The sequence below is a fragment of the Canis lupus genome, chromosome 2 (assembly GCF_011100685.1).
Source record: "Canis lupus familiaris isolate Mischka breed German Shepherd chromosome 2, alternate assembly UU_Cfam_GSD_1.0, whole genome shotgun sequence".
Lineage (NCBI taxonomy): Eukaryota > Metazoa > Chordata > Mammalia > Carnivora > Canidae > Canis > Canis lupus.
This window is the reverse complement of record NC_049223.1, coordinates 73,186,868-73,212,581: the sequence shown is the minus strand read 5'-3', so window position 1 is coordinate 73,212,581 and position 25,714 is coordinate 73,186,868. Positions and strand designations below refer to the sequence as shown.

The window sequence follows — 25,714 nt, the reverse complement described above, 5'->3', positions numbered from 1 at the left end:
CCGGGATCACCTGAGCCAAAGACAGATGATCAACCACTGAGCACCCAGGTACCCAACAGTCTTGTTATCTGATGCTGATAAACACATTACTGTATCATCAATGTATGGGTTTTTTTTAAGACGTTATTTTTTCTCTACACCCAACGTGGGACTCAAACTCACAACCCCAAGAGCAAGAGTTGCACACTCTACTGACTGAGCCCGCCAGGCTCCCCAATCATAAATCCGTGTTTTAAATATGTTTTGGTTATGATTCTCTTCCTTGTAATCTTCAGCATTTCTTTAATGCTTCCAAAAGCCCAATTCTGAGAAAGGGTCCATCGGTTTCACCAGACTGCCAGAAGGGTCTGTGTGTGTGCCCAAAACAGAGGGGGACTAGAAACCCCTGTTCCAAAAAGTTTTGGCGCTATTAAGACAGGTACTCGGCACAGCAGCCCATTTTGCGGAGAACCATGCACGGTGGGTAGGGTTTTGGAGCTAACAAGCTGCAAAGCTGGTTTTCGCTGCCAGGGTTCTGGCTCCTTCTGTGCTCTGACTTGTTTTGTTTTGAGGAGCCTCTTTTGAGGTCAAAGTGCAGTTTGGGGCGGGATCCCGGCCCGCTCCAAAGTCGCCAGGGTCGCAGAGCGGCGGCACCGCCCCGGGTCAGGCGGCCGGGCAGCCCGCGGGGGCGGGAGGCGGGGCGGCGGCGGGCCAATGGCAGCGGCAGCGCCTCACCTGGCCGTGCCCGTGCGCCCAGGTGTGCTGCTGGCTCCGCCCGGGGCCCGGCCCGGGGCCCTCCCCAGGCCGGACTCCGGGAGCGGAAATTCCTGCGCGGGCGGGCCCGGCGGGAGCGGCTGCGGGCGGGCGGTCCGGGCCATGGAGCCAGTAGCGACCTGGAGCCCCGGGAAGGTGGCGGCTTGGCTGAGAGGTGGGCCTGGGCAGAGTCGGGCTGGAGGGGCGCTGGCACGAGCAGACGAAACGGAAAAGGGACGTGCCAGGTCTGTCAGCGGCTTGGTCAACAAGTAGTTCGGGGCGCCTGGCCAGGCGGAGGGATCGACGAGACGCCCCGGGGGCCGGGAGCTCAGCAGGGGTCCCCCAGCGCCGCGCCAGGGGCCGCGGGGGTGCGGGCGGGGAGGCGGCGCCTGCGGGATGAAAACAGAGGGACGGGCCGGCGCCCACGGCCGCCCAAGCGCCTTCATCTTCCCTCCGCCCCAGGGCTCGGTGGGCTGGTATTAAACCCATTTATCAGAAGCGGAAACTGACGCACTGAGCCAGGAAGTGATTTGCTAGGGCTGGGCAACAGGGCCCGTCCTCCTGTCTTTTCCCTTCTCTCCACTTTGAGAGAAACAGAAGGCCCAGTCAGACCGAAGGGGTTGGCACAGCCGCATCCTGGGGCCCCGGGGGAGAGGACGTGGTGGCCAGAGTCACTGAGCCCCGAAGGCGGGGAAAGGGCCCAGACTGCAGCTGGAGAGGGGAGGGGAGTCCTGACAGCCCTCCCGGGGAGCCCGAGCGGGGAGGGGAGTGGAGCTCCCTGCTGGCAGGCTCAGGCCGAGCAGCCCTGGAAAAGCAGGGCTTCAGGGCTGGAGTCAGACTCCCAGGCTGAGTTCCAGGCCCCACCGCTCCACTTACCAGCTCTGCGACCAGAGGTCTCGGTTTCTCTGTCCGTAAGATTAGAAAGTCAACAGCCATCTCATGGAGTAGACAAAATGAGACCATCGCAGCAGGTGCCTAGCCTGCGTGGCTCAAGGTAGACTTGGGAGGAAGGCGGCGCAGCAAGGTCACCGTACTCGGCAGAGGAGCTGCCTGAGGGCTGGAGCCCTGGAGTAGCAGGTCCACCAACTCCCAGTCCAGTGTTCTTAATGTCACACGGGGAACGAGGAAGAGCTATTAATGACCGCTCACATTCCCTAATGATGGAGCCTCACTTGGGATGGAAGGAACTCCTTCAAAGAGTGAGCAAGCTACTTCATCTCTATTTGTATCCATTTTCCCACCTATAAAATGAGGATAATAATAGTCGTTACCTCCTACATTCAGTGAGCACCAAATGTGTTAATACATAGAAAACCCTTAAAATCTTGCCTAGCACATAAGCTTTCAATGGAATTTTTCCTGTCTTCGGTCTGCCTCGTCTACCTTGTGCCAGGCATGGGCTAGAGTTAAGGAGGAACAGTTTTGGATGGCCTAGAGCATGAGGGGCAGTGGGAGCTGGAGAGATCCCAACCCACCCCGGGGAGTTATGGAAAGCTTCCTGGAGGGAGTTAGATTGAAAGGGAGGGTGAAGGAGCTAGAAGAATCCAGGCAGAAGAAATAGTGCATGTGAGGACCCTGAGGCAAAAGAGCATTCCAGGAGCTCCAGGGAGTTAGGGCTCTGGATCTAGAGTATTGAGTTTGAGGGGCTGTGCCAGAGGATGAGACTGGAGAGTCAGGGGGGGCCTGATCATACAGGGCCTTGTAGATCAGGGTAGAGTCTGGTGATGATACCATGGCAGCTACTACTGTCTACCGTGGAATGTAGGGAATGGTCCAAGTGCTTCACGTGTTCCATGTCATTTAATACCCACATGATCAGAAAGTAGGTGCTTTTATTGTTGCCATTTCACAGGTGAGGAAGCTGAGGCATAGAGTGATTAATTTACTTGCTCAGTAAATTAGTCTGATCTAGTCTCATCTGTGAAATGGGCAGAACACGCCCTGGGTCCCAGGATTGTTGTTACGAGCAGATGGGAGGAAAGAGGGCTTTGTGAGAATGAAGAAGTGGCCTGAAAGCCCTGCTCTCCCTCTAGGCCTCCATGACTCCCTACAGGACTACTGCTTTGAGGAATGGGAACTGCCTGGCAAGTACCTGCTCCAGCTCTGTCCCCGAAGCCTTGAGGCTCTGACCGTGTGGCCTCTGGGCCACCAGGAGCTCATCCTGGAAGGGGTGGAACAGCTCCGGGCCCTGGTGAGTGAATGGTGGCCACACTTGTGCAGCTTCCACCCATCTGGGGGTTGCTGATGAGGGGCCGTCTACTGCCAGGAGATAACCTGCCTTTTTTTCTGGCACAGAGCTCTGGGCTACAGACAGAGAACCTTCAGAGCCTGACAGAGAGATTGCTGGAGGGGATCTATGCTTTCCAGAGCTTAGTCCAAGGTCACCTGGAGGGCTGTGTGGAGCCCCCTGCCCATGTCCTCAGTGCAGCTGTGAAACTGATACATGAGGCCCATACCCTCCTCTTCTGGCTCAACAGGTACCCGGGGCTCCTCCTAAGACCCTGGTTGGGCCAGCTGATGAGGGGGACCCTCCTCGTCCTTGGCCTCCTCTGGGACCTGGGAATGAAGAACAGAGCTTGGCTGTTCCGATGTGGAGCAGGGCAAGAAGATTATTTGGTCTGTGTTGGGGGCATCAGGGCACCTGGCTTCCCACCCACCCCCAGCTTGTAATCAGAACAGTCAACACTGCATGAAGAGTTTCTTTACTCCCTTCAACTGCTGCCGCTTATCCCATAGGTCCCGGCTCAAATGTCACCTCTCTGGGAAGCCTTCCCTGTTGTACGTTCTCAGAGCTCCCTATACTTCACAGCAGATCAAATCATATCATTATTGATGTAATCATAGGTTTAAGGTCTGTCTCCCCGGTGCCTAGAACAGGGCTTGGCATGTATTATGCACTTGACAAATAAGTCCTTTGCTAAGCTCTTTAGATTTATCAGTCCTCTCGTTTACCCCAACCAAAACCCATCAGGGCGGATATTATCTCTCCCCATGTGTCAGACAGGTAGTTGGCTCTGAGTGGTTCCATGACTTGACTGGTCATCACAGTCCCCTAATCACTGTTCCACCCTTCCCCCTGCCAGATACCTCTTCTCCCACTTAAACGACTTCTCGGCCTGCCAGAAGATTGGGGAGTTGTGCGGGGAGCTGGGCCAGGCCTTGCAGGAGGTAGGAGAACCAAAGGCCGGGCTTGGCCTGGGCCATAGAGACCAAGTCAGGCTAGAGCTTTTTATAACCTATGAATCAGCACAGGATCGGGTGTGGGGGTTGGGAAGAGGCAGGCACAGGAAGAAAGGAGGCCTGGCCACTGCGTAGGGGCAATGGGGGTGTGGGGTCTTCTAGCTGGCAGGGGTGGCTTGGGAAGTTTAACTCTCAGGAAAAAGTGGAGCCAGGGAGGGCATGTATGGTGATTTCTGGGCTTGGCGTCAGGGGATGAGACCTTGGAGCCAAAGCTCTGAGGCTGTGTAGTTCTAGAAGGAGACCAGCACGCAGGACAGAGTGGGACTATAGGGAAGCCCCCCCTGCCCTTGGGAGAAGGCAGTGCCCCTGACTCGGGGAAGGCTGACGCCCTCTCTGCTTCCAGGACACTCCAGCGGCTGAGAAGGAGAGCAAAGTCCTGAGGATTGTGAGTATGGGTTTGGTTGAGTGGGGAGTTGGGGTGGCGGTGGGACGAGGTTCAGGCTGGCCATCCTGCTCCCCCTCCCCCAGTGCAGCCACGTGGTCGGGATCTGCCACAACATCCTGAGCTGCAGCCCCCAGGAGCTGCTGGAGCAGAGGGCAGTGCTGGAGCCTGTGCAGCTGGACCACCCTTTGGTGAGCCCTGCTCTCTTGGCAGCCTTGTCTGGGCCCTGAAATATGGCTCTAGGAACCCGCGGAATCCTGTATTCTGTACAGCTCTTAAAGGCCCAGAGGGCTTTCCTGGGGTCTCATGTCGTTAAGTACTTTCTCCAATTTTGAGGGGCTTTAGCTGGTGTGGTCTCAGGTGACACATTCCAGCCCTGGGACACAGACATGGCAGGTTAGGGGACTGGGACTTTCTTGCTTTAATCTTTGACTGCTTGAGAAAACCAGAGACCCCAGCCCTGCCCCTGTCCTGCCCCAGCCCTGCTTATCCTTTCTGGAGGGCTGCTGAGAATCTCATTAGCCCACAAGCCCCACTTCCCTCTGGCCCCTATTGGAGAAGGAGGCGGGACCCAGAGAAGAGTGGCAGGCCCAACGTCACACAGCAGGTTGGGCAGTGCTGTCCTGGGGCCAACTAGCTCCCCAGTTCCACCCACCCAAGAATTCTGGTCCCCCATTACTCTCGGTGACTGCCGCCTCTGCCTCGGCAGGGCCTGGAAATCCACACCACCAGTAACTGCCTGCACTTTGTGTCCCGTGTGGGAACCCAGGTGAGAATCCCACGCCTTTCTCAGCTGCCTGCCCCAAGGCCCCCTTATTACCCTCCAGCTGAGCCCACTTCAGGCCCATGGAGAGCAAACCCTATGAGCCTACCCCACCTACCAGGTCCCTGCCAACACTCGGCTGCAAATCCTGCCTGGAGACGAGATTGTCCAGGTCAATGAGCAGGTGGTGGTGAGTGAGAAGGGGAGGGACATAGGGGGTGGGCGGCAGTGAAGGGACTACTGAATAGAAGCCAGGGCTGGTGGGTGGGGAGGGCCCCTTGTGGAGACCAGGCTTATGGGGGCTGCCATCCGGGTCAGAGTGGCCTTGGTAGAGTCAAGGTGAAGGGGCTGGTGGGGGCCTCCTGGAGGAGGAGTGGCAGGAGGCGGAGGGTGAGGGCAAGGGCTGTTGGCTTAGCTCAGAGCCTCCTGGGCAGTTCCAGCAGCCCAGCACCCCTGCCCGCCCCCTGCTCTGTCCCCCAGGTGGGCTGGCCCCATAAGAATGTGATGAGGGAGCTGCTGCGGGAGCCAGCCGGGGCCACCTTAGTGCTGAAGAAGGTCCCGGTGCCAAAGACCCCTCCACAGGTACCTGCCCCCAGCCCTGCCCCTGTCCTGCTCTCAGACCCCTGTCACCAGCTCCATCACCATTTCTGGTTGTTCCCCCAGACCTCTCCTCAAGCCCTGGGCTCTCCACAGCAGACAGTCCCCTCACCCCCCTCACCGGCTCGCCCCCCACTGTCTCCCAGGTAACGGGCTCTCCCCCCCCCCCACTATCTCCCAGGTAACAGGCTCTGCCCCAGGTGGGTTTTGGTGTCAGTGCCCTGGGCTCACTCATCTCATCTCTCCTCGCTCTCCCCAGCACCCCATCTGAAGACATCTTTGCCTTTGACCTGACTTCAAACCCAAGGCCTGGACCCAGCACTGCCTGGACAGGTAGTTTCAAAGTCCCACCAGGTGGCAGATGCCCTGGGCAAGACATGTTGGATGCCTGGCTCTGACCCGCAAAGTCTGACATCCTCACCCTACTGCCTAGCCTGGGGTTGGGCTCATGGACCCTCCTCTCTCATTCCTCCTGACAGACTCTACCTCCCTCGACCTTGAGTCCCTGCCCATTCCCCCTGCATCCCCAGCCACACTCCCAGCAGGAGTAGCAGATACTCAGAAGCCCCCAGAACACCCTGACAAGGTAAGGTGAGGGCTCGGCAAGGACAAGTTGTATGGCTTCAGACCAGGACCCTTCTGTAACCCCTTATGGCCTTTTCAGAGTCCTGTTCCTGGTCGGAAGAAATCAAAAGGTAAGAGATGTACTTGACTAGGTGGGGGTCCCTTGATATGAGGTCTTCAAAGTTTTTATAGTATCTGGCAAGACCACCCCTCACATTGCACACACAGCCTCCCCTGAACAGCTGGGTGTGACAGACCTGTGCTTCCAGCCTGGGCCTCTCACCAGCTCTGTGACTTTGGGCTAATGGCTCATCCTCTGATCTTCCATTTCCTCTTCTCTAAAATGGGAAGAGTCAGCTCTACCTCAGGCAGACACCTGTGACATTTCAAGCACAGAGCACGGGTTCAGCAGTATCAGCTGGGAATGCTGGTAGGGGGGCAGGGAGCAGGTTTGGGAGTCCACGACACCGTGTCAGCCCCTAATCACCCAGGCCGTGCTGTGCTGCTGCAGGCGTGGCGACTCGACTGAGTCGCAGGCGGGTGTCCTGCCGGGAACTGGGCCAGCCAGACTGTGACGGCTGGCTCCTGCTGCGCAAGGTGCCTGGTGGCTTCATGGGCCCGCGCTGGCGCCGCTGCTGGTTTGTGCTCAAGAGACACACGCTTTACTGGTACCACCAGCCCCAGGTGAGCCCCCCACCACATACATGGGTTAGCAAGTGAATCAGAGCCATGATTTTCATCCTTACTCCACCAGTCTGCTCCCCCTGTGGTCACAGGAAGGCCACAGGCCCCCTCCCTGAGCCCTATCTATAGAATAAGATCACTCTTTGGAGAAAGATGAACTAATATGTGTGTAAGAGCAGCCTGAGAAAGGTATCACGGGCAGTGTAGAGAGAGTCACCTTTACTCTGCCCACCTTTCCTTCCTCTTCTGTTACCCTGTCTATCCTAGTGATGGGCCATTTGTTCAACTTCTTATTCAATGAATGTTCAGGTGCCTACTGTGTACCCAGCTCTGGGCTGCGTACTAGGGACAGAGGGAGGATGGGACAGTCCCTGCTACTCCAGGCTGGTAGTGGTGAGGATGAGTGCACACCCCAGGCCAGTTCAGCGAACCCATGCTATGATAAAGGAGAATCCCAGGGGTGGGTAGGAGCCCTGCAGAGGTGGACAGTCCAACCTGGAACGTCAAGAAGGCTGAGAAATCAATGCCTGGAGGTTAGTCAGATGGAAAGATGAAAAAACCAGGAAGGGAGAAGAGAGTTTGCAAAGTTCAGGGGTATGGAGCAGCTTCCTGCATCTCTAATAACACAACAAATGCATAAGCAGTCTTTTCTTCTGTGGCCGTCTTCCTGGATATCTTTGGCTCCTCTTTCCTGGCTCAAAGGCACCTCTTGGTCACACACTTTGCCCCATCCCAGATTCCTGCCCTGAGCTCTAGGCATTGGGAGATTTGTGGTTGGAAAGCCCAGGAGCTGCCCCTCCACCGCCCCACCCCCAGGAGCCTGACTGGGCCTCCAGGGTCTTGGGGCTGCAGGCTGACCCTTACCCTGTAATTCCCCCCAGGATGAGAAGGCTGAAGGTCTCATCAATGTTTCCAACTACAGTCTGGAAAGCGGTCAGGATCAGAAGAAAAAATAGTTAAGTCTTGGAGTGTGACACTGGGGGGTGGGCTGAGAAAGGGAGAAAGAAGGAGAAGTAGGGGGGAGGAGGATGCACCAGGTAGCTAGGGTTCCCAGTGCAGCCTCATGGGTTCTGGATGGGCACAGCCAGGCTGAGTGAGGCCTCTGTGCTCCCTGGCAGTGTGTTCCAGCTCACCCATGACGTGTACAAACCCTTCATTTTCGCTGCTGACACCCTGGAGGATCTGAGCATGTGAGTGCCAGCCCCCATCCCCACCCCCTTACCTCCCAGCTTCCACATGAGTGCTTGTGAGCCTGGCTTAGGAACCTGGATTCCGATCCCTGTTCTCTGATGGTGGCTGATCAAGGCACTCACTTCTCCAAGCCTCAGTTTCATCATCTATAAAATGGGTTAGTTCGAGTTCCTACCTCTCAGAGGTACTCTGAGGGTTAAGTTAGAAGATGATAACAGGTGAAAATCCCCTAGCATACAGTAGACGGAAACTCCAAGACCCATTTGCTCCTACACAGGTGGGTGCGCCATCTAATTACCTGCATTTTCAAGTACCAGTCTCCACGCCGGGCCTCCCTGCCCCGAGAAGAAGGTGGGTGTCTCACAGGGGTAGGTCTCACCAGGTCTCAGCTGAGCCTCTGTCTTTCCTGGGATGGGGGCTGGGAACTCCAATGCCCTAGCCACTCTCTGGCCTCCTAAAACCCTGTGATGCTTAGTGGGCTCCCAATTGCTCCTGTTCCCCCAGACTGCTACAGTGAGACAGAAGCAGAAGACCCTGACGATGATGCTGGGTCCCGATCAGCCTCGGTGAGTAGGAGATGAGTGTGTGTGGGGGGGTACATCCGTAGCGCTCAGAATGATACCCACTTCTCCTCCCACCCTGCCCACAGCCCTGCCCAGCCCAAGTCTGGGGTCCGCTCCATGGAGACACATCACCTGCAGCTACCCCGACGCAGGGCAGTCCACGGACATCCTTTGGCTCACCAACAGGTGTTGTGCTGGGGTTGGGAGCGGAGATGGAGGGCAGGGGGTGGGAGCAGAGATGGAGGGCAGGGGGTGGGCACATGGTCATCTGCCCCCCTCCCCCACAGACAACAGTGAAGGGGCGCTGGAAGGAATGGTGCGGGGGCTGAGGCAGGGTGGCGTGTCCCTCCTGGGCCAGCCGCAGCCCCTCACTCAGGAACAATGGCGGAGCTCTTTCATGCGGCGCAACCGAGACCCCCAGCAAAATGAGCTAGTGCACCGCGTACGAGCACTACAGAGCACACTCAAGGTCAGCTGGAGGGCACTGGGCATGGTGGAGGACAGGGCTCCGGGCTTGTGGTTCTGCTTCCTGGCCTGAGCTCTGGGCCCAGCTGTGGACCGAACCAGTTCCAGGCTCCCAGAGCCTGCCTCTCCTTGTGAGGGTTGGGGCTGGAGCGGGCCAGGTGCTGGGTTCCAAGCACTGGACCCCAGAGTGAGCCCTGAGCTCGGGCTCTGCCCCTCTCCCTAGGTGATCATGCCCCCGAGCTCCCACTCTCTTCACAGGCAAAGCTGCAGGAGCTTCAGGCTTTGGAGGAAGTGCTGGGTGACCCCGAGCTGACAGGAGAGAAGTTCCGACAGTGGAAGGAGCAGAACCAAGATCTCTACTTGGAGAGCCTGGGGGCCGGGGCAGTGGTGCAAGCTGAAGGCCCCTCCCAAGTCCTGAGCTCTGACCCCAGAGAACAGCCTTCCCACCCCCTGCCCTCTGACCCTGAGGAGCAGTCCCATCTCTGCCCCCGGACCCCAGAGAGCAACTTCCAGCCTCCTGACCTCTGACCCTGGTCAGTACTCTGGCTCCTGACCTCTGGCCTCGAAGACCACCTCAACCCCCCAGCCTCTGACACGCCCAGGACAGGGCCCCTGCCGGCTCTGTTCAAGGTCAGAAGTAGTGCTACCCCGAGATGGCCCCCTCTGCCTAAGTGTCCACCATTTCTGCTCCTCTCTCCCCTGGAGTGGGGTCAAGTGAAGTGAACTCTGTGCCATCCTCTCTCTTGCCAATGAAGTGGTGGGAAGCTGGCCTGCAAGAAATTCTCTCCCACCTCATCCTCTGACCTGTGGGGGCACAAACCCGTTCCCTGCCTAGTCTTGTATAGGTGTTCATTTTACACAAGAAACACTTTCAACAAAATAAAATCAATCATATCTAAAATGAATCCACATGTGCCTTTGCCTTCCATATTAGAACCAGGAATCTGCTCTCAGAGGGGACAAGCATGGAAAGGTATCAGGACAGGAATGGGCAGCTCGGGTGGCTCAGCGGTTTAGCCTTGCCTTCGGCCCAGGGCCTGATCCTGGAGACCCGGGATCGAGTCCCAGGTCGGGCTCCCTGCATGGAGCCTGCTTCTCCCTCTGCCTGTGTCTCTGCCTCTCTCTCTCTCTCTCTCTCTCTCTCTCTCTCTCTCTCTGTCTCTCATGAATAAATAAATAAAATATCAAAAAAAAAAAGGGGGGGGGACAGGAATGCTCTTGGTAACTGGTCCGCCATGTGTGCAGACCACTGGCCTGAGCCCTATTCCTGAAGTTCTGTGCCTCTCAGGATGAGAGCTGCTGATCCATAGCCAGTGAGGGCCTCCGCTTATGCCCATCTCTTTCCCACCCTTCAGAAACCAGGGGGTACTCTCCTGCCCCCTCCCCAGGGAGGCACAGAGAAACAATAGACTGGCCTTTCTCTCGATGGAGAAACATACCTGTGTGGAAGGACAGGGTGGATGGCCCTGAGACGGGTTATGGATGGTGAAGCTGGTGGGGACAGGTACAGGTTAAGGTCTTCTGGGAGGAGGATCTCTTCTCTTCCTCCTCCCAGTCTCCCCTCCAGCTCCTGGACCCAGAGTAAGGCCATGCCCCTCTGTCTCCATCCAGGGGTGTACAAGAAACCTGACTTGTTCCCATCAGCCTCTGACCCCTGACTCCAGCCCAGCCCCTCAGTGCCCCAGGCTTCCTCCGTGGGGTACCCAGGGGAGTCAGTGGGAGGAGCTTTTCTTGAAGCTCAAGAATTCCTTGGTGGAATGTGGACAGCTGGAGGTCACAGAGTCCTCTATGATATCACCACGAGGGGGAGCAAGACCACTTGGAATGAAGTTTCTTTGACAGGTGGGAGGAGACTGAGCAGCTATGATAGACAGCCAAAAGAAGTGGTGGCAGCAGTGGACTGACACCAATGTTAAACCTTTTAATATCATGGTAGGTGGCCCCTGCCTTGGCCCACCAAGCTGGGCACATTGGGGGGTGAGGGAGTGGGGGTGCAGGTGCATCGTGCTGGGTCCCAGGGACAGAGGCTGCACTGATGGGCTCTCTCCTCACCCTTGCAGAGGGCCACTCATGAGCCCTACGCCTGGCCTGAGGAGCAAGTGCTCATCAACCGCCAAGACATCATGAGCACAAAGGTAAGGAGGAAGCTGGGGCTGCACCTGCAGGCCCCCTGCCTCCCGCCTCCATGGTCACCCTTGTGCAGCAGTATTTCCTGGGGAGGGGGGGAGGCAGCAGGCTGTCACAATGACTCTCCCTCTTCTAATTTCTAAACATCCTCCCTGAGGACCCTCCCCAGCGGTGACTTCTGCAGTGACCCCATCATGGTTTGTTAGGACCCACCTGGCAGTGCTCCCCACGGGAACTTCTATATAATGACAGTCACTCTCTGCCAGAGCCCCTAAAGGTCTCCCTTGCAATGACTCCCACAAAGATCCCCCAGCAGTCACCCTCTCTTAGTGGCCATTTAGGTAGTGGCTCCTACACTGATGCCCCCATTTCATGACCCCTCTCGGGCAACTTGTCCCCCTAGAGCAGCACCCCCCCCCCCGAGGGCCCCCATTCACTGAGAACAAACATTCAGGCAGAGGCCTCCCACAGTGATGCCTGCCTGAAGGAAGGTCCCCCACCCTCTCCCAGGATGCCTGGGACATACAGGAGTTCATCACTCGCATGTATGTCAAGCAGCTGCTTCGACACCCGGCCTTCCAGTTCCTGCTGGCCTTGCTGCTGGTGGTCAACGCCATCACCATTGCTCTGCGCACCAACTCCTTCCTTGGCCAGGTGGGACTCCAGCCTGACCTCTGCCCCCACTGATCTCACGGTGGACCTGGGCAAGGCGCTTTTGTCTCTGGGCCTCAGGCTCCTCATCTGTTCATGATGATTGCATCGAATGTTCTTCAAGGGCCTGTCAGCTCTGACCTTCTAGAGAACTAGAGATCAAGGAAGACTTTATGGTGGAGGGGACCCAGAATTGAGGAAGATGTTGGATCTGTAGAGAGGCAGGGCAGGAGAAAAATGGTGTGTGCAGAGGCAGACAGCTGGGTGCCTGGTGGGGAAGGGTATCCCATTTTAGTCAATAGTCACCATGAGAAGATCACTCTGTGCCAGGGTTCTAGGTATGATCACAGCAGACCTAAGGCTGTCTCAGACACAAGTGTGTCATTACAAATGCCTGCCTGAGTGTCACGGAGTACGTGGGCGCTCAGAATTAGCATCAAACCTAATTTGTACCGTCAGGGAAGGCTTCCTGGGGAGAAAAAGAATGCTTCAGATGAGAATAAAAGTAAGTGGAAGTCAGCCAGGCAGAAACAAGTGGGAAAGCATGTTTGGGGATGGAAGAAACAGCTTGTGAGCAAGTTCTGTATGTCCATCTTGAAGTCCAGTATGATTTTGGTCCTATCCTTGATGTTTTAATTTCCTACAAGGAGTATACTACATCCACAAATTGCGCCATTTGAAATCAGTATTTTAAAAATGTCCAGTGTGGCAGCTGATGATTTCATAGAGGTGGTTAGCAGCAAGCTGGCGCAGGGTCTTTATGTTCTCTTAAGGAGGATGGCTTCTGTCATTGGAAAGCCAGGAGATGGTTTAAAGCTTGGAAGTCACATGACCAGACGTGTGTTTTAGAAAACTTATACTCACTCCCACAGGGTGGACCATAGAAGAGAGGGTGCTAGGAGCGGGAAAAGATGGGCCAGCAGGACTATATTGTGATTTTAAGTGAAAGATGGTGGGGCTTAGATCTGGGCAAGGGTCATGGATAAAAGAGATTGCATACATCGAGGAGTCAAATTCATGGGCCTTCCTGATTGCTTTGCTTTGCTTGCTTGCTTGCTTGCTTGCTTTCAGATTTATTTATTGGGGCACCTGGGTGACTCAGTTAAGTGTCTGCCTTCAGCTCATGTCATGATCCCAGGGGCCAAGGATTGAGCCCTGCATTGGGCTCCCTGGTCAGTGAGGAGTCTGCTTCTCACTCTCCTTCTGCCTCTCCCCATGCTTGTGCTCATGCTCTTTCTCTCTCAAATAAATAAAGAAAATCTTTTTAAAAAAGATGTATTTATTTGAGAGAGAAAGAGGAGAGAGTGAACAGGGGGAGGGGCAGAGAGCTAGGGAGACAAACAGACTCCCTGCTGAGTGAGGAGCTTGATGAGGTAGGGCTAGATCCCAGGACCCTAAGATCATGACCTGAGCTGAAATCAAGAGTCAGTCACTTAGCCAACTGAGCCACCCAGGCATCCCCTGTCTGCTTTTCTTTACAACTAACACTTAGTGAGCACTTATTACCTGCTGCCTTGTTTAACATACCTTGTCACCTCACACATGTAGAGAAAGGGAGAGCAAGGAGTTTCATTTCTAGCTTGAGCAGCTGTGCGGGGACCATGGTGTTTGTCGGGATATTGGGGACATAGGACCATGAGCAGCTTTGGGGAGGATGCTGAGGTCAGTTTGAGTTGAGTAGTGTTCGAGATGTGCATGCAAAATCCACACAGAAATGTCTAGGGAGAGGTTAGAGGTCAATTCTAAAACCCTGCCAAGAGGTCGGGGGTAGAGATGGCAAAATGAGGGTGGACAGCATCTGAGTGGATGGCTGCCAGAAGCTAAAGGAGTAGAGGAGGCCACCTGGAGAGTATCCAGTGAGAAGGGATGAACGCCAGGACAGAGCACTGAGGAGAGCATCCCAGTGAAGGACAGAGAATAGAGGATGAGGCACAAAAGGAGACTGAGAACAGGTGGCCAGAGGACTGGGAGGCCCCGGGAGAATGTGCTGTCAAGGAGGATGTGCAGGGCCAGAAGAGGCACAAGAGGAGGCCAGGGAAGGATCATGGTGCATCCCTGGGTTTAATGCTTGTGGCCTTGACAAGAGTGGCCTCTAGTGTGGTGGAGGCATAAACCCAACAGCCAAGATGGCAGAATGAATGTGCTTCCATCCGTCAACTGTGAAATCAGTTCAGACTGCAGATACCAACATTTTGATATAGAATGAAATAGAAGTTGTATGTGTGTATGTGAGGGAGAAGGGGAGGTGGGAGCAAGAGGGAGGCTGAGTATTTTGCTGTGAAATATAAAACACATCTCTTACTGTGGGTCCCAGTCAAACATGCTAAAGGCCCTGGTGGAGGATATGTATCCATGAAGGTCAAATCCTAGGGGACTGTGAATGCCAGACTGGTTTTGAACCTTGCCTTGCAGGCTACTGGGAGCCATGGCAGGCTTGTGGGTAAAGATAGCAACTCTGATTTAGCCATAGATGCTCATGACTTGAAGAAGGAAGAAGGACTATTTAGGAAGCTCTTACAGTAGACAGGGAGGAGGGCTTATTGCCTCCTGGGGCCAGCAGAATCGAGCTGAGGGGACAGATGAGGGAAAAGAAAGTGCTTCCTCATTGTAGGCTGACATCCCTGGCCTGTGATACCCTTTGGGAATTTGGAACAGGTAGGAAGCCCATAACCTTAACCTCCTGTCTGGGTTTAAGAAGCTCTGCCCAGCCTCTCTTTGGCCAGTGGATACAGGTGATGGCAAGGTGTGGGAACCAGGAGGTCTCTGTGTGTAACAGTGACTCTTGAGTCACTGAGTCTGTTGGCCATGGAAGTGAAGGAAGGGAAGAGTCCTTACAAGACTTTGGTAACTGCCAAAGTGGAGTTGAGGGCTGGGAGCTGTTAGTGGGGTCACAAACTATAGTAGGGTCATAGCCTCATGAAAGACTGGGAGAAAGTGAGTTGGATTTTAAAAAGAATTCAAGGTCATCAAATCTTCCATCCATCATCCATCAGTCCACCCAGGGAACTGGATCCATGAGTGTGAGGGATGTGCAGGAGTCTGGTCAGGCCTTCCCTGGGGAATTTGGGTGCTGGAGCATCAGGAGTAGTTGGGACAACCAGAGAAGGAAGGATGGGGCTTGGTGTCCAACATTTCAGGGTCCAGGGCTTTTTTTTTCCCCCAATCCTGGAGCCTGTCCTGCCTCTCCCCAACTTCTCTTTCTCAAGTACCCCTATTCTAGAGGTTGGGAGCAAAGGTTTATTGTCAGACAACAGTCTTTACTGCTAACTGGCTGACCTTGGGCACCTCTCTGATTCCTCTTCCTTGAGATGGGAATAAAACCAACTTTGTAGGACGATGGTGATGCTACCATGAATGACACATGTACATGGAAAATGTGCTTTAAAGAGAACTGCAAAGAGCTGAGGATGAAGAGCAGCAGGGATATGGGCCTTCCTTCCCCCACAGGTGCTCCTCTCTCCGGCCTCACCCAGGCTCTGCTCCACTGACCTCCCTGACCTCTCTTTTTCTCTGTCTTCCATGTAGAAACACTATGAGTTGTTCTCTACCATAGATGACATTGTGCTGACCATCCTTATCTGTGAGGTTCTCCTCGGCTGGCTAAATGGCTTCTGGATTTTCTGGAAGGTGAGATCCTGGGCCCTCCCTGCCATCGCCCCAACTCCTCCTTAGGGACTGTACCCCACCCCTGTGCTTTTGACCTAACAAGCTGAATGTGTGTGTGTGTGTGTGTGTGTGTGTGTGTGTGTGTGTGGTGTGGAGAGACTGACTGTTCCTGACACGTCTGTGATGCAGCAGAAAATAACTTGCAGCCTCCCAGAGTTCCAGCCCCTGGGTTAGCCTTCCCCTGCTCTGTGATCTTGGGAAAACCTTGATTTCCTTACCTGAGAAATGAGTTTGAGGGTTTTCACCTTAATTTACAGAGTTCAAGAGCAGAAGTCAGCTAACTTTCTGTAAAGGGCCAAATAAATACTTTAAGCTATGTGAGCCATACAGTCTGTGTTACAAACACTCACTTCTGCCGCGGAGCACAAAAGCCCTGTGGACAGTGCAGACAAACAGAGCAGGGCTGTGTTCTCGATAAGTAGTACTCATGGACACTGAAATTGGAACTTTATATCATTTTCACTTGTCACAAAATATTGTTTTGAATTTCTCCCTAACCATTAAAAAATATGAAAGCCATTCTCAGCCTGACAGCATTACAAGGAAAAAAAAAAAAAAAAAAAAGGTCCCTGGCTAGATTTGGCCCAGAGGCTATAGCTTGCTGACTCCGTTCTGGAGAGTGTCAGCGAACTGTCTGGGTGGGAACAGGTCTTAATGTTACGTTAAATGACACAAAGACTCAAACTTTCTTCCAATAGGACTTCTACAGTCAAATGATTTCTGAAGTCAAGGGATGTATTTTGCCTTTGGGCATGTTTGAGAAGAGGCTTTAAAAAAACCTATCAGGGGCGCCTGGGTGGCTCAGTGGTTGTCTGCCTTTGGCCCAGTGCATGATCCCAGGGTCCTGGGATCGAGCTGCGCATCAGGCTCCCCACAGGGAGCCCACTTCTCCCTCTGCCTATATCTCTGCCTCTCTTTGTGTCTCTCATGAATAAATAAGTAAAATCTTTAAAAAAAAAAAACTATCAGGGGGGCCTGGGGGCCTCAGTCAGTAGAGCTAGCAACTTTTGATCTCAGGGTTGTGAGTTCAAGCCCCAGGTTGGGTATAGAGACGGCTTAAAAATAAAATCTTAAAAAAAAGAACTGTTGGGATGCCTGGGTGGCTCAGTGGTTGAGTGTCTGCCTTCAGCTCAGTGCGTGAACCTGGAGTTCCGGGATCAAGTCCCACGTCGGGCTCCCTGCGTGGAGCCTGCTTCTCCCTCTGCCTATGTCTCTGCCTCTCTCTCTCTCTCTCTGTCTGTCTCTCATGAATAAATAAATAAAATCTTAAAAAAAAAAAAAGAACTGTCAAGTATTTATACCTTTCATGAAAAGAAAATATCATCTAAATACCATTACCAGGAGGTGCCTGGGTGGCTCAATCCATTGAGTCTGACTTCGGCTCAGGTCATGGTCTCCCAGGCCTAGGATGGAGCCCCTTGGCTGGCTTCCCACTCAGCGAGGAGTCTGTTCCTCTGCCCCTTCTACTGCTCCTGTTCTCTCTCTCTCTTTCTTTCAGGTAAATAAATAAAATCTTTTAAAAATAAATAAATACCATTACCAGGACAACCATTTAGAATTATAAGCTTTCCAGGGGTTAGAGGTTTCACTCCATAGAACACAGAGCATAGAACCCAGAACATTTCTGAAGTCTGGATGTCTTAAAGACTGCTTTGTACAAATAACATTTGCAGTGATGTTTATTAACAGAAAAGAATGGGCTGGTGCATATTTACATGTTTCCACACTTAAGAGGAGAGTAGGTGCCATGCTTTTTGTCACCATTTCATTGTACCACTTTACCAGAACTAGCCCCAGGACACAGGCAGACACCTGTTCCCTGAGAGAAAACATCTCCTTCTTCATCTCTTCTTGAGGTTTCAGCAGAGTTAGGGAGTCCACATTTTCTTAACAATGTTTTTTAAATTTTTAAAAAAGATTTTGTTTATTCATGAGAGACACACAGAGAGGCAGAGACATAGGCAGAGGGAGAAGCAGGCTCCCTGCGGGGAGCCTGATTTGGGACTCAGTCCCAGAACCCTGGGATCACAACCTGAGGCAAAGGCAATGTTCAACCACTGAGCCACCCAGGTGCCCCTATTTTTTTTTATTCTTTTGTTTGTTTGTTTGTTTTAAGTAAGCTCTATTCCCAGTGTGTAGGGCTTGAACTCATGACCCTGAGATCAAGAGTCACATGCTCTACTAAGCCAGCCATGTGCCCCAGGGGGCTTGTACTTTCAAGACTAAGCCCCAGCGTTTCGTTAGCACAAAAGAATTGAAGCAAGACTGAGAATCTTGTGTTCCTCTGAGGCACTCTGCTTATCTCCTAAATCAAGGTTTCTCAATCTTGGCTGGCACTACTGACAAATTTTGGCCTGGGTAATCCTTAGTAGTAGGGGCTGTGGACTGGAGGATGTTCAGAAGCATTCCCAGCCTCTCCCCACTAGATGTCATTAGCACTTTCCTAGTTGTGACAACCAAGAATGTCCTCAGACATTCCCAAATGTCCCCTGAAGGGGAAAACCATCCCTGGGCTGAGCGCTAATGTCCTAAACCCTAACCTTCATCCGGGCCAGGATCCCAGTGCCAAAAGCCAGGGCTTGTTAGAGACTGCTTCTGCTTCCTCCTTCCTCACCCCCCTCCCTTCCCCTAGGTCCTGGTTTACAAAACCTGCTCCCTGTTGAATGGCTCTCGTGGAAGGGGAGGCAAGAGGAGGGAAAGGGGAAATGCAGGAAAGGGAGGAAATTCTGTAAATTAATATCTCAAAATATTACCCAGCCCCATAGGAATCCTCAAAATTTTGTCCCCAGCTCTTCCTTTCTTCTGCCCTGTGGGGTCCCTTCCTCCTCTTCACCCCCACAGCCTATTAATCACTATTTCACCACCTAAATATTTCTCAAATCCTTCAAATTACTGCAGTGGTTCCCTACTGTTTATAGAATCGGGTCCAATTGCTTTATCGTGCTGAAGGCCTTCCGTGATGTGGCTTGCTTACTTCTGCAGCCTTATTATTCTGTGCTCTGCCCTTGATGTACCAACCACCAAACTGCTTGTAGTTGCATTCCCCAACACACACACACATGCACGCACACACACACAGCTGCTGCTTCTTACCTCCATGCTTTTGTCCAAGCTGACCCCTAGCCCAGATAGGGAAAAAGAGAGCTCCCTGACACTTTATTCATTTACTTTATTCCTGCTTACAGCTTAATACTCAGTTTAGATGTCTTCTCTTCCAGGAAGTCCTCCTGTCTCTGCTAGACCAGTTTAGGTGTTGCTATCCCTCCCTGATACTGTGTAATTATCTCTCTCATATGGAGTTTAAATTTACTATCTCTCTTCCTGGAGATAGTCTGTGTGCCCCACAGGGCAGAAATCCTGTTTCTTCACGATCCAGTTCTGGGTTCAGGGTCTGGGCATATAGTAGGAGCTTCATACTGACTGGGGAGGGGGCTGGATCTGTACAGACTTACATCTCCTTTTGGATGTGTAGGCACAGGCATGCTGAATGTGGGATACCAGGAGGGCTTGTGTTCATTGGAATGCCCGATACATTTAAAAACATTTTTTTCCATTAAAAAATAGTTTCCAGGGCACCTGGGTGGCTCAGTGGTTGAGCATCTGCCTTGGGCTCAGGTGGTGATCCTGGGGTTGAGTCCCACATCAGGCTCCCTGCATGGGGCCTGCTTCTCCCTCTGGCCATGTCTCTGCCTCTCTGTGTATGTCTCTCATGAATAAATAAATAATATCTTTTAAAAATAGTTTCCTTTTTGAATATTTAATGCAGGTACAGATTGGTCAAAACTATATTGAAAGGTACGCAGAGAATATTTCCTTCCATTCCTTCTCTTCATCTCTTCCCCTCCCCTTCCCTGTAATCTGTTTATATTCATCATCATTTGTTTATCCTCACAGTGTATTTTGCAATCATAAGCTAATATGTACATGTTTTAACCTTCACTTTCCTGTATCCTCCTCCCCTTGTATTTTGCTTTTGTCACTTAATGGATCCTGGTCACCTTTCTATATCATCAGCACATGGATCCTTCTCATTCTTCTTTTCTGGCTACACAGTGCTCTATGGTTTACCCAACCAGTGTCTCATTGCCAGACACTTGAGTTGTTTTTAACCTTACACAAATGTCATTTTGTATTGGGACCAGAGTTCCCACGAGTCAGATTTTCTGAAGTGGGATCACTGGTTAAAAGGTCAATGTATCCAGGGGCACCCTGGGTGGCTCAGCGGTTTAGCGCTTCCTTCAGCCCAGGACCTGATCCTGGAGACCTGGGATCAAGTCCCACATCGGGCTCCCTGCATGGAGCCTACTTCTCCCTCTGCCTGTGTCTGTGCCTCTCTCTCTCTTTCTCTGTGTCTCTCATGAATAAATAAATACAATCTTAAAAAAAAAAGGTCAATGCATCCATTGTTTGCTACCTAAATTCCCCTCTTTGGTGGCTCTGCTTGAACTTTTTGTACATGGGAGCTTCCTTTGTCCCCACTCTTTTCTTTATCTTTTTTTTTTTTTTTAAGATTTTATTTATTTGAGTGACCGAGAGAAAGTGCATGTGTGCCCACAAGCAGGAGAGACAGAGAGAGGACCAGATTCACTGCTGAGCAGGGAGCCCTTACATGGGGCTCCATCCCAGGGTCATGGGATTGTGACCCGAGCCAAAGGCAGCCACTTAACTGACTGAGCCACCCAGGCATACCCTCTGTCCCTGCTCCTATATGACTCTGTGCCTTCCTGAACAAAGCACTTGTAAAAATTCTCTGTCTCTCTCCCTCTCTCTCTCATACAGTGAGAGCTAGTTCACTTCTGAATGGGCCACTGAAGCAGTATTCTTTAATGTTTTTCTTAGTATTTATTTGTATTATATTATTGTCGTGTGTGTCACACGAAACCTGAAGCATCCAAACATTCTCCCATCACCTAACTGTAGGGCAAGGCCATTTTCAGCATTGCACTAGCCAAGGTGGGTGCTCAGCTTAGAAACTAGCTGTGTGTATGTGAATGTCCACTGTATGCCTCTGAGATGGCACTTGGCTGTTGATGTGCATATGAGACAGCGAGTGCCTGTGTGTTTTGTGGCACATTTGGGGGGCAGCAGAAGTAAGAGCAGTGGATGGCAGATGACCAGCCCTGCCCTGAGAGGAACATTGACACTCCTATCCTTGGGATGGTGGGAGGGCAGACCCAGGATGTCCCCAGGGGCTGGGCCTGATAGACCCCACTGGGGCTGGCCCACCCCCCTCCCAGGACGGCTGGAACATCCTCAACTTCCTTATCATCTTTATCTTGCTCCTGGGGTTCTTCATTAATGAACTCAATGTCATCGCTATCACCTATACCCTCAGGTGAGCTGGGAACTCTGGGGTAAAGAGGGGACCAGTAAAAAAAAGGGGGGGGGACCAGTCTGGACCCTGGGAAAGAGATGGATGGTGGGGATCATCTCTGCCCATCTGGGCAGGTCAGGGGGCAGTGGGGAGGAGGGTCTCGGAAGGGCTGAGGGGCACCCCTGAGAGGCTGTGACACAGGGCGCTTCGTCTGGTACATGTATGCATGGCGGTGGAGCCTCTGGCCCGGATCATCCGTGTCATCCTGCAGTCGGTGCCTGATATGGCCAATATCATGACCCTCATCCTTTTCTTCATGCTGGTCAGTGCCCTCCCCTATCCCCAGGTGCTCCCCTTCCCCGAACAGGGTCCCTTGGGTCACTGGGGATACGGGGTGTCTGGAGAAGAAGAGAAGCCTATGGGCCTGCATCCCCGTGGTTCCCTTGCCGGCATTCATTTGCATGGCATTTGCATGTTCATTGTCTCCAAGGTCCTTTAGCCATTTTCTTTGGTCTCTTGGACAGGTGTTTTCTGTGTTTGGGGTCACCCTCTTTGGTGCGTTTCTGCCCATGCACTTCCAGAACATGCAGGTTGCCCTGTATACCCTCTTCATCTGCATCACTCAGGATGGTTGGGTGGACATCTACAATGACTTTCAGTAAGTGCCTTAGGGGTGTCTCCCACATCCCCTCCCCCAAGCAGGGCAGGGCAGTGGGGGTAGGGCTCCGGGGCTTGGAAACAGAATGGCCCAGCAGGAGGGGGCTGCCTGGGGCTCCAAACTGGTGAAAAGGAGACCCCTGGGACTGGTCGTGGTCAGCTTGAAGCCTTGTCCCCCTTGAAATTCACCCCTACGAAATCCTAAGGCAGACCTGCTCATGAATATTTTCCCCTGTCAAGCTCAACAACTGTGTAGTTGAGCAAGAAAGCAGATCTGAGGCTTCAGGACAGCCTCCCAGCCCACATTCAAGCCCATTGCCTGGACTCCTGGGAACTTAGAGTCTCATTTCATTCACTTTTAGACTTGCTGCCCAAGGTCATTTTTGGTCACAGATGGTCACCAGATTCTGTTCTTTACTTCTTTTCCATTACATCTAAACCCTATTTGTGTCCAGTCCACTCCAGGGAATGGGTCCCCAGGACTGATTTCTTTTTATCACTTGTGAGAGTAGAAGCACAGTTGGCAAAGGGCTTTTGTAGGCATTGCCCATTATGATATAGGTAGTAGAAAAATCATAGGGTGTGCAATAAAGGTAGACTGGAGACTGGGCTTTTGAGTCTTTGCTCCATGACACTAGCCATGCAACCTTGGACAAGTTACTTCGTCTCTCTTCCAAGCCTCAGCTTGTTCACCGGCCACTTGGGGATTACAATAATTAACTATGTCTGAGTTGCTATGAGAATCAATAGAGAAAAGCTGTACAAATCTCTTAGCAGAGAGCCTGGCACAGAATATATATATACACATATATATGTGTGTGTTGTGTGTATGGAAAGAGAAAGAGAGAAAGACCTTATTACCTAGGAAAATATTTTAGGGGAGATTCATAATAAAGTGTTAAAAATGGATAAGCTTTTTTCCTATATATCTTCCTTCTGATCCTTCTATAATGAGCTTGAATTACTTTTGATGATAATAAGAAAAACATAGAGTATGGCCAATAGATTAAACTTGATAATGCTGATGTATAAATCCCCACCTTAGAGGGCTGGCTTGAGGCCCATGCCTGTCTCTGGCAGTACAGCAGGTGCTCAGCAAAGAGCAGCTACTTAGACGGTCAGAGCAGGCATTAGATCTGCCCAACAGCAGTGAGGTAGCAGAAGTCCCAGTAGGCCTTGAAATAATGACCCCATTTCATAGATGGGGAAACTGAGACTCAAAAGTCCAGGGAGGTGATGGGGCCCCTGCCTGCCATCTCCAGGATAGAGACAAGAGAGTATGCAATGGAGATTGGGGGCGCCATCTACTTTGCCACCTTCATCACCATCGGTGCCTTCATTGGCATCAACTTATTGGTCGTTGTGGTGACCACGAATCTGGAGCAAATGATGAAGGCAGGAGAGCACGGGAAATTGTGTCAAATAAACTTCAATGAGGTGAGTGGGATGGGGAGGGCAGAAGGGAAGAGAGGGTGAACGTAAGAGTGCTGACTAGAGCGCACCCGTGTGTGTGTGTGTGTGTGTGTGTGTGTGTGTGTGTGTGTGCTCGCACGCACACACGTGCACAGGCACGCTTGCACACTCAAGGGCCTGGAGAAAGTCAAGCCTGAGACCTGGGGGCACCATCCCCTACCTTGAGTGCCATCTGAAGGGTGTGGATTTCTTAGATGTCTTGTTTCTGTGGCAACACAAAACTGAGTGGTGAGGTGACCTTAGGGCAGGTAACCAACCTAAGCCTTGATTTCTTCCTCTGTAAAATGGGAATAATAATCATACTTCCCCCATAGGACTATTATGAGAATTACATGGATGAATGAGCAGTAGTTGGCACACATGTAGAATTCATTAAATGTTAGTTACAGGGTTATTCATTCAAGGGTGGAACTTCCAAAAGGTTGGTGGGAGTGGAGGGTGGAGTACTTTCCAAAGTGTCTATAGACTGTGGGCTATGACTTGAGAGTTGGCCAGGCTTTAGAAGTTTGCTGGGTAGGATTTATCAGGAGTGAAACTGGGCCCTAAGTTTTGAAAAGGAGTGAGAATTTTCAGAGGTGGGGGAGGGGCTTATGCATTTGAAGTTGAGCTCCCACAGCAGGGTAGGGGGTGCTAAGATTGGACCCACAGCAGGGTAGGGGGTGCTAAGATTGGAGCTGAGATGAGGGGCTTTAGAACCTTGGTGTCCTAAGAGACTCATCCTCCCCGCAAGCCAAGCAGGAAGGAGCTGGGGGAGGGGTGGCAGCTGAGCTCTCTGTCTCCTCCCCATTTCCTTCTTCCCAGAGAGGCAGGGAGGTGGAGGATGGAAGAAACGAGTTGCCACTGGTACACTGTGTGGTCGCCCGTTTGGAGATGTCTGGCCTCCCTCTGGAGCCATTTTCGGGGGGCAACCTATCTAACCTCTCAGAAAACACCTGTGACAACTTTTGTTTGGTGCTCGAGGCAATACAGGAGAACTTGATGCAGTACAAGGAGATTCGAGATGAGCTCAACACGTAGGGCGGGTACTGGGGGTACCCCGAGTCCCGTGAGTCCCGGCTGAGCGGAGCCTCAGATTCTTCTGGCTTCACGCCCTCACCATTTTTATAATGTGGACCCTGGGGCCCAGAGAGGTTTAAATGACTTGCTGGGGGTCCGTGGGTGGAGGAGCGGGAATCCAGATCATCCTGTTCCTTCCATCTCACAGGAGCTCACAGCCTGGCCTGGATCTCCATAGAGTGAAGGGGGAGGGCGAAGCGGGGTGGATGCCAGGGACGAGGTGGGAGGGCAGCCCACTCTTCCGCTCCCCCCCCCCATGCTCCCCCAGCCCTTAGAAAGTACTCACCCCTCCGCCCCCAGGATAGTGGAGGAGGTACGCTCCATCCGCTTCAACCAGGAGCAGGAGGAGGAGCTGATGCACAAGCACTTGTCATTGAACGCGTCGGTGGAGAGCGGGTCCTCCCTGGACATCCGCGACATGACCTGCCAGCAAGACTTGATCACTGCGCTCATCAATAGGGAAAAGGTGCATGCAGCTTCCCCCTCCCACCCAATAAGTGCTCGCCCGGCCCCCTCCCCCAGCCCAGCCTAGCCTCTGCCCCATTAGTCAAACTTTCTGTCTAATCAGAGATCTGATCCCCTGCGTGGCCTCCCACGCACTGCAGCAGCCACCGCTGATCCGGTTAGGTTCCACCCTTTCCTACTCCTCCGAGAGGCTCTGCCCCCACCCATCAGGCTCCTCCCACTGAGTCACTTAAGTCTCTTTTGCCCTCAAACCTACCCCTTCTTAGGATGGCTGGAGCCAGCTCAGTTTCTGCCCGGTGGCAGATACGTAGGCCCACGGTGGGCAGGGGATCCCTGGGTTCTCGCTAGAGTGCATCAGAACAGACTCCTCCGGAGGGAGGAAGCTTCTAGGGAGAAAAAGGCACACACCCACAAGACTTAGTTACTTTCTCTGCTTCCCACTGCACCTGACTGAGCTAGAATGATCCAGAGCCTTGTGAATGTCCACAGCCTGGGCTCCCAAGCTGGGAGAGGATACTAGGCAGCTAGAGTCTGATATATGAAGGACTTCCCCGGGAAGCCTGGTGGGGTAGCTGCTGAAGCTAGTGGAGGGCAGTGAGGGAGTGTGTGCCGTGTGAAGGTAGGGGATTGACAAACCCCTTGGTTTGCAGGTTCAGGAATCCAACCCGAACATACTCCTTAACAAACACAAGACTAGCCGATGAGAGGCAGGATGGGAGCCAAGAGGCCTGAGCACACACACCCAGCCGCTGCATCTTCCTGCATCTCTGCATGACTTGGCACAGCTTGGCCTGAGCCCATCCTCTCCCTTACACCTAGGCAGAGGCCTGGGGCAGTAAAGGGGGTGGCGGCTCCAGGGCTTGTGCCTGTGAGCCCCAGGTCCAGAGGAATTCAGATGGACAAGGATGCTGGAGAAGAGAGGGAGCCCCACAGCAAGGATGAGCATAGAAGGGGGGTGCTGGCCAAGGCAGCCAGGATTTGTCCCAAGGGTGGACATCTCTAGCCCCCTGCTTGAGGCCAGAGCTAGCTGGGGCCTAAGTGGGCTTAAGCACCAAGAGGAGAAAGGTGAGGCCAGTGAGGCCAGGCATCTGTGTACTGACAATAAAGTTTTGTGTTGGGATCAA

General features: G+C 52.8%; 3 protein-coding genes across 19 annotated transcripts in view; 2 read left to right on the top strand and 1 right to left on the bottom strand.

The window, feature by feature from the left end:
- LOC111093403 overlaps window positions 1-11,608 on the bottom strand; it is a 16,063-nt gene extending 4,455 nt beyond the window's left edge. Inside the window, exons 1-5 of one of the 10 annotated variants that reach the window (XR_005355949.1) lie at window positions 6,766-10,312; window positions 6,536-6,654; window positions 3,189-3,288; window positions 1,609-1,973; window positions 805-1,121 (exon numbers count right to left, since the gene is read on the bottom strand). Coding sequence is in view for 1 of the 10 variants with exons in the window: in XM_038531498.1 (XP_038387426.1) it covers window positions 10,621-10,772 (152 nt within the window). In the remaining 9 variants the exon portion in view is untranslated. The other 9 variants (XR_005355945.1, XR_005355946.1, XR_005355944.1 and 6 more) reach the window with 9 other exon arrangements.
- Window positions 744-10,086, top strand: CNKSR1 (connector enhancer of kinase suppressor of Ras 1). 5 transcript variants are annotated; one of them, XM_038531489.1, is made up of 22 exons: window positions 765-907; window positions 1,649-1,931; window positions 2,766-2,923; window positions 3,028-3,209; window positions 3,816-3,900; window positions 4,316-4,357; window positions 4,441-4,545; window positions 5,064-5,123; window positions 5,239-5,307; window positions 5,598-5,699; window positions 5,781-5,860; window positions 5,974-6,047; window positions 6,194-6,300; window positions 6,379-6,409; window positions 6,790-6,962; window positions 7,844-7,917; window positions 8,081-8,152; window positions 8,431-8,504; window positions 8,658-8,719; window positions 8,803-8,902; window positions 9,004-9,185; window positions 9,440-10,086. In XM_038531489.1, the coding sequence occupies exons 2-22, from the start codon at window positions 1,910-1,912 to the stop codon at window positions 9,707-9,709; spliced, it is 2,124 nt and encodes a 707-aa protein (XP_038387417.1). In that variant the 5' UTR covers window positions 765-907; window positions 1,649-1,909; the 3' UTR covers window positions 9,710-10,086. The 5 variants fall into 5 exon arrangements, with proteins under 5 accessions (XP_038387416.1, XP_038387417.1, XP_038387419.1 ...); XM_038531491.1 differs by having other exon boundaries at window positions 772-907; window positions 1,654-1,931; XM_038531488.1 differs by lacking the exon at window positions 1,649-1,931 and having other exon boundaries at window positions 744-907.
- CATSPER4 (cation channel sperm associated 4) lies at window positions 10,974-25,714 on the top strand. 4 transcript variants are annotated; one of them, XM_038531493.1, is made up of 11 exons: window positions 10,974-11,113; window positions 11,242-11,316; window positions 11,819-11,962; window positions 15,485-15,586; window positions 20,863-20,960; window positions 21,141-21,261; window positions 21,464-21,597; window positions 22,859-23,033; window positions 23,871-24,082; window positions 24,426-24,591; window positions 25,241-25,714. In XM_038531493.1, exons 1-11 carry the CDS (start codon window positions 11,045-11,047, stop codon window positions 25,292-25,294), a joined length of 1,350 nt encoding a protein of 449 aa, XP_038387421.1. In that variant the 5' UTR covers window positions 10,974-11,044; the 3' UTR covers window positions 25,295-25,714. The 4 variants fall into 4 exon arrangements, with proteins under 4 accessions (XP_038387421.1, XP_038387423.1, XP_038387424.1 ...); XM_038531495.1 differs by lacking the exon at window positions 25,241-25,714 and having other exon boundaries at window positions 23,875-24,082; window positions 24,426-24,567; XM_038531496.1 differs by lacking the exon at window positions 25,241-25,714 and having other exon boundaries at window positions 23,875-24,091; window positions 24,426-24,566.

Bases quoted from the DNA above. Each gene is read 5' to 3' on its own strand.
- CNKSR1 (XM_038531488.1), top strand. From the start codon at position 856: ATGGAGCCAGTAGCGACCTGGAGCCCCGGGAAGGTGGCGGCTTGGCTG. The intron at 908-2,765 runs GTGGGCCTGGGC...CTCTCCCTCTAG, and splicing joins GGTGGCGGCTTGGCTGAGAG to GCCTCCATGACTCCCTACAG. The intron at 9,186-9,439 runs GTCAGCTGGAGG...CTCTCTTCACAG, and splicing joins CACTACAGAGCACACTCAAG to GCAAAGCTGCAGGAGCTTCA.
- CATSPER4 (XM_038531493.1), top strand. From the start codon at position 11,045: ATGATAGACAGCCAAAAGAAGTGGTGGCAGCAGTGGACTGACACCAAT. The intron at 15,587-20,862 runs GTGAGATCCTGG...CCCCCCTCCCAG, and splicing joins GCTTCTGGATTTTCTGGAAG to GACGGCTGGAACATCCTCAA. The intron at 21,262-21,463 runs GTCAGTGCCCTC...TCTCTTGGACAG, and splicing joins TCATCCTTTTCTTCATGCTG to GTGTTTTCTGTGTTTGGGGT.